The following is a 7,021-nucleotide window of genomic DNA, read 5'->3' as shown; positions in this document are numbered from 1 at the left end:
TATCGAGATGTGGAGAGGCGACTGTACTTTCATAGCTGCCTATTTGCCTTTTCAATGCTCTGGACAGCAAGTTAATTTGCTCCAAACTGACTTGCGAAAATTGACTCGCAATAAGTCAATTTTTTGTCATTGGTGACTTTAATGCCAAACATCAGTCATGAAATAATTCTCAAAGTAATTCCAACGGCAGAATTTTATTTGATGAGTGCTTTTCAACTTTCACATGTAACAAATTTGATCCGTTCCAACAAATCTGAAGGCTATTCTACTGGTCTTGCTCTTCTAGACATAGAAAAAGCATTCAACAGTGTTTGGCATGAAGGTTTGATTCTGAAAATAAAAACTTTAATTTTCCAACATACATTGTTAGAATAATTCAAAGTTATCTGTCTAATCGTAAACTTCAGGCTAATTATCAGAACTCCAGGTCTGAAAGACTCCCTGTAAGAGCTGGTGTTCCTCAAGGCTGCATTTTGGGACCAATATTATACAATGTTTTCACGTCTGACTTACCTGAGTTATTAATAGAAAATCCAAATTTTGTCTTAAGAACAAGCTTTTGATATTCAAACAAATTTTCAGGCCAGCCATGTTGTATGCTGTACCAATATGGACCAGCTGTTGTGATGCCAGGAAGAAAGCTCTGCAGAGAATTCAAAATAAAATTTTGAAAATGAATCTGAAGCTTCCTTCCTGGTATAGTACTGATGAGTAACATAGAATATCCAATTTTGAACCATTGAAACAAATGTCAAAAGGCAGGTACGAAATAAATATACATATAGAATATTCAATGTTGAAAGGTTGGAACAAATGTCCAATAAAATTATCACCAATTGTGCCAATACGTTATAAAACGTGAGAATTCATTTTTCGGTGAGTTGAAAACCAATTTATTGATTAGGCAATAACACTCTAGAAAAGGTGTTATAATATGTGTAAGTATTGCATTATCGTAATAAACTCCACAAATACATTTATTATAATGATATTCTTGAACTGTCACCTTAAAGCTAAAATAATATAATGATGATTTACACAGTCATAATGAGGTTTCGTGAATATAAACTGATAATGCCCAACGCACGCAACAGCCGTGGTACCCCCAGCGAAAGAATCTTGTTATTGCTGGATCAGTCATTCGGGTTTCCACGAAGAGCTCAGCATCACTTCGAATGTACTGATCACGTGACTTCGTTTCTCTTCGTAGAGTGTGCTGACATCTGCTACTGACTGATGCGATGCGTCCAATGAAGAGCGGAAATGTGGCGTGATCGGCTACTTATGCTTCTATCACAATACGGTATAATAAAATGAAGCGCGGTGGCCCCTTTGTTCTTATCAAACTAAGAAAATTAACTGCTCTCATCCACTTATGACACAGTTTTTCGGTGTAGAGTCGTTCCCAGTCACGCAGTTCAACAACGGCAATTAAGTTTTCACCGTTTCGGGTGACTTCAGCTGCAATAGGTTACTATTCTGAATGCACTGATACAGCGCGTAGGCTCGATCGCAAACATCCTCGGGATCCATTTCCATGTCTTGATAGGCACAGTTGAGGATTTCGTCCCGAATCGCTTTGGTGGAGGACATCGACGCGAACTTCATCTGCTTCACGAGTCGTCCTACGTGAGGACCACGCTTGTCGCTAAAAAGCCCCATCCTGTTCATGATGCATTTGAACACACATTTGGCCGAGTCCTGATCAGGGAAGTCGAACAGCCCGAATTCTTCCTGCAGATCGTCCTGCATGTTCAGAATCTTTACACATTTGTTCCGATTACGCAGAAGGTCATCGACCGTCTGGAGCCTCCATCCCGCTGATGCCTGCAATAGTTTCAACCTTAAATTAGTTATATTTTTCCACAGATTAATATGCAAAAAAATGTCAATTCTTCTTACCGCTGCTATTAAGCTCGTTAACACGATAATACACTCAATCTGCATAATTTGACTGTTTGTTTCGCACGTCTGCTCGCTTACAAGATGCGAATCTTTTTGAGGGGATCGTCGGGACTGGTCAGCGATATTGTACATTCATTCGAATGGGACTCACCAGAGGCATGACGCCGGCCTTTGTAGAGCAGAGGGTTTCAGCTGTTTAATCTGACGAGACTCAATTCAATAAGAGTAATTTCAGTTCCGATAAATTATTACTTTTATTTTAAAACCCACAGTGTTCCTTTTGTCGTTATTATAAAAAACACATCAAAACTTTGAAATACAATGTTTGTATCGATCACTCACAATTCAACACGACGGTGGTAGTGTGGTAGAGTACGTGGCTTCCAATCAGAAGGTTTTCTGTTTGAAACTTGCTACGACATTTTTTGTTTATTTAGCGTTTTCATTTTGCTGGGTTGACTGATTCAAGTAAAAATAGCTCATAGGGAAAGCAGGTGTAATACGCCCTCTCTAATAAAAAACTGCTTTATTGCAGTAGCAAATGCATTACTTCCATAGTTTTTGGTGTCAAAGCGTTATTTACTTATTCTACTATAACTAGTTTTTCGGCTTCACAGTCATTAAAACGATTGCGTTGATTACTTTGTTATCTTCGCCTACGTTTCGGTCCGGGAGTGGACCTTCTTCAAGGCTCGATATTAAATCAACAAATCACTATCTAGTGAGCCATACTCAAACCCGGTGTTACTAGTACGAAACCTCTAGATTAGTACTTTTAATAACCCTAATCCAAATCCTCCAGACCGTTGGAAAAGCCAAACACAATCAGATCGATGCCCGTTGTGGAGAAGAAGCAACCCTTTCAATACCGACTTTTTCACTTTTTTCAAAATTATGCTGATTTGTTGATTTAATATCAAGCCCTGAAGAAGGTCCACTCCCGGACAGAAACGTAGGCGAAGATAACAAAGTAATCAACGCAATCGTTTTAATGACTGTGAAGCCGAAAAACTAGTTATAGTAGAAAACGTAGCCAGTCGAATCCATCCCGTTATTTACTTAGTTGGTCATGCTCTGCATGCAACTTTTTTTGCCAAGTAGCTTCTAAAAAGAGAAGTTTTCTGTAAACGGTCCAAATCATGACGTTTTAAACAAACCGGGCAATACGCCCCTCCCGTATAAAAAAGTTCCGCCGCGTTGTAGAAATGTTTCCAAGCAGAATTCCACCACTTGCTAAACTTAAAAGGGTCATTCGTGTAGTAGGCCTTGAACTAACAGGACGTTATTTTTCTGCCAACTGACATTTTTTTCTCTTTTCTAGGTGAGAATATTTCTCACCTTCGGATTGGATTTGGTGTTTTGCCTGTGTGGTGCGGTAGTAGACGATTCTCTGTGTGGTGCGGTGTGGACAATTCTCTGTGTGGTGCGGTGTGGATGATTCTCTGTGTGGTGCGGTAGGAGTTATTCGAAGGCGGTTTGCAAGCTTGAAGCCATTGTGAAGCTTTGCCCGTTAGTTTGGGACTCTTTGTCGGAGGATACAATTCCTGTGTGGTGCGGTAGGAGAATAGAATTTCCTGTGTGGCGCGGAAGGAGTACATCAAGAGGACGTTATTCGCTTTGAATCATTGAAAATTGAAGCCACCTTGGTTGCAGTTTGGTTCAGCTGAAGTTTGTTGAGTATTTTTTTTTATTTTATTTTTTTATTTTTCTATTCTTTTAAATTATAATAATACTTTTATACTGATTGTTAAGGTATCATCATGGAAACTGATGATGGAGAGGGGTCTAAAGTAAACGTTCTACCTAATCCCTCTTCATCGAATAAATCCTTTTGAGTAAAAGTTTATCCGTCTAGTTTTCCTGGACCTTTTGTAGTATACTTTCGTAAGAAAGAGAAACCTATCAATGTTTTATTGATCTCTTCTGAGATATACAAATTGTACACGTCCGTTAAAAGAATTAAAAAAAATTCTCTGGACAAATTGCGCGTAATTTTTGGATCAAGAGATGATGCTAACGCTCTTCTTGAATCCAAATTATTTTTTGATTCCTATCGCGTTTACGCTCCTTCTAATGCATGTGAAATTAATGGAATTATATACGATGAATCTTTGGATTGTGAAGATATCAAAATTCATGGTTCAGGCGTTTTTAAGAACAAATCCATTTCTCCTGTTAAGGTTTTGGATTGTGTTCGTTTATCGAAATTATACTTTACTGGTAATGATTCAAAATACATGCATTCAAATTGTATAAAAATAACGTTCTCCGGTTCAGTTCTTCCGGATTACGTTATGATTGATAATGTAAAATTTCGCGCGAGACTTTATTATCCAAAGCTCATGCATTGTGATAAATGTCTTCTTTTTGGACACACTTCAAAGTTTTGTTCAAACAAACAGAAGTGTTCTAAATGCGGAGAAGCTCATCAATCAGCCGAATGTAATAAAATCTCTGATCTATGTTTTTATTGTAAACAAAAACACAACTCTCTAAAAGAATGGGTTGTTTATATTGATCATCAATCTAAATTCAATCTAAAAATTAGGAATAAAAATTTATTGTCCTACGCTGAAATAACAAAATACAATGATAATTTTTCATCTCCCAACTCATTTGATATTTTGCATGATGATGTTGAGAATTAACCATCACAAAATTTGAATAATTATGTTTACAAACCTCCTAGTAAAAGGAAAAGAATTTCTAATAAATCTTCAAACGACCATAATTTGTTTTCTGAACCTCAACCATCTACTTCTTTTGATACGAATTTCCCTCCCCTTAGTGCATCCGTTCCCTTCAATAATATTCCTGGATTTCAAAGAATTGAAAAAATAATCAAATTGATTTTACCATTATTGGCCTCTCTTTTAGATAAATTGGATTCATTTGTTCCCCTTATTTCTTCTCTATTTTCATCCAAATGGCTTCAATCAATTCCAAGAAATTACACATTTTACAATGGAATTGTCGTAGTATTATTCCTAAAATTGATAGATTAAAAGTTTTATTGAGTAATTTCGATGTAGATGTGTTTAAATGAAACGTGGTTAGGTACAGCTAGATCTTTCTGTATCCCTAATTATAATATTATTCGAAAAGATAGAGATACTTCATTTGGTGGAGTTTCAATTGGAATTTGCGATAAAATTGAATTTAAATATTTAAATATATCCTTCCAAACACAAATAGCATATGTGGCTGTTACGATTAGAAATGAAAAAAATGAGTTTTCAATTACAGTCATCTCTCCCTTACTCGATATTGAAGGGACCATCGAGTTAGGGAGGTATCGAGTTACAGAACACAAAATCAATGCAACTGCGATCCAAGGGAACATCGAGGTAGCCATGAAAACCAACTTTTTCTATGGTTCTCTAACTCGATATCGAGGTACAAAATATCGAGTAAGGGAGAGATGACTGTATATGTTTTTACATCCCTCCAAATTCAAGTTTTAGTTTGTCAGAAATTAAAAGTATCTTAAATGACATCCCATCACCATTTTATATATTAGGAGATTTCAATGCAAATAATTTCGCCTGGGGTAGTGAAAAAACTGATGGTAGAGGTTCATAAATTATGGATTTGATTGATGATTTGAATTTGAATATTCTTAATGATGGATCGATTACTAGGATTGCTGTGCCTCCCAATAATCATTCCTGTGTTGATTTATCTTTGTGTTCAAATAATTTATCAATGCAATCATCTTGGAAAACTATACATGATCCATATGGTAGTGATCATTTACCAATTTTGATTGATATGCAAACTTCTGAATACAATGAAGTGTTTTATGAAGCTATTACTCCTGATCTTTGTAAAAATGTTAATTGGAGTAATTTTTCTGATCTTGTTTCCATTTCATTGGTCAATATTGTCAATTCAGATACTCCAATTGATAGTTACAATACTTTTTGAAAATTGTTAATAGATTGCTTGCAAAAATCTCAACATAATAAACCATCCTTGAATAATACAAAAAAAAATCGTCCTTCGTTTTGGTGGGATAATGAGTGTTCTATTTCTTTAAGAAACAAATCTCAAGCCTTCAAATTATTTCGCAGATCAGGCTCCAGAAATGATTATTTTCGATATTGCAAAGCTGAAGCACAGTTTACTAGACTCACTAAATTTAAAAAGAGAAACTATTGGAAAAATTTTGTTGAACATTTGGACAGAGAGACTTCTTTATCAACTTTGTGGTCCATAGCACGTAATTTAAGAAATTATAATTCTTCTCCACCTTCTATTTTAGAAAATTCAGAAAAATGGATGGATGATTTTCCTTCTAAAATTTGTCCTGATTTTGTTCCTCCGTCCATTGCAATTACAAAACTAATTCAATTAATTACTTTCCTGATCTTTGTAATCCATTTTCAAAAGCTGAATTTGACATGGTTTTATCAATAACCAAAAATACTGTTCCAGGTATTAACAACATTAAATTTATTGAACTTAATAATTTACCATATGAAGGAAAACTTCATTTACTTTCGATATATAATGCTTTATTTTGTCAAAATATTATTCTTTTTGAATGGCGTTTCATTAAAGTTATAAATATTGTCAAACCTGGTAGAGATCCAGCATTTGCTGATAGTAGAAGACCTATCAGTTTATTGTCATGTTTGCGGAAATTACTAGAACGTATGATTTTAAATCGCCTTGAATTATGGGCTGAGGACAATAATATTTTTTCATCTTCTCAATTTGGATTTAGAAGAGGTCGAGGTACTCGTGATTGTATTGCACTTTTAGCTTCACAAATTCAGCTTTCATTCAATAAAAAGCAGGATGTTGTGTCAACATTCCTGGATGTTTCTGGAGCTTATGATTCTGTGTTAATTGATTTATTATACAATAATTAATTAATGCATAATTTGAAAATTCCAAATTTAATTGCAAATTTTGTATGCAATTTATTTTCTTTCAAAATCATGAATTTTTATCATAATGGTAAATCGAAAATAATTCGTTATAGTTATTTCGGTCTACCACAGGGATCTTGTTTAAGTCCTTTTTTGTATAATTTATTCACAAGTGACATTGCTTCAATTGTTCCTAATGGATGTTATTTATTACAGTTTTCTGATGATAATGTCATTTC

General features: G+C 35.0%; 1 protein-coding gene across 1 annotated transcript; it reads right to left on the bottom strand.

The window, feature by feature from the left end:
* Positions 1-869: 869 nt before the first annotated feature.
* On the bottom strand, positions 870-2,059 carry LOC5567045 (general odorant-binding protein 99a). The gene is made up of 2 exons (XM_001651394.2): positions 1,903-2,059; positions 870-1,827 (listed from the first exon to the last, which is right to left on the bottom strand). Exons 1-2 carry the CDS (start codon positions 2,035-2,037, stop codon positions 1,432-1,434), a joined length of 531 nt encoding a protein of 176 aa, XP_001651444.2. The 5' UTR covers positions 2,038-2,059; the 3' UTR covers positions 870-1,431.
* Positions 2,060-7,021: the final 4,962 nt, after the last annotated feature.

The sequence above is a fragment of the Aedes aegypti genome, chromosome 1 (genome assembly GCF_002204515.2).
Source record: "Aedes aegypti strain LVP_AGWG chromosome 1, AaegL5.0 Primary Assembly, whole genome shotgun sequence".
Lineage (NCBI taxonomy): Eukaryota > Metazoa > Arthropoda > Insecta > Diptera > Culicidae > Aedes > Aedes aegypti.
Note: the sequence above shows the minus strand (reverse complement) of the source record. Positions and strands in the feature narration are given on the sequence as shown.

Bases quoted from the DNA above. Each gene is read 5' to 3' on its own strand.
- LOC5567045 (XM_001651394.2), bottom strand. From the start codon at position 2,037: ATGTACAATATCGCTGACCAGTCCCGACGATCCCCTCAAAAAGATTCG. The intron at 1,828-1,902 runs GTAAGAAGAATT...AAACTATTGCAG, and splicing joins TAACGAGCTTAATAGCAGCG to GCATCAGCGGGATGGAGGCT.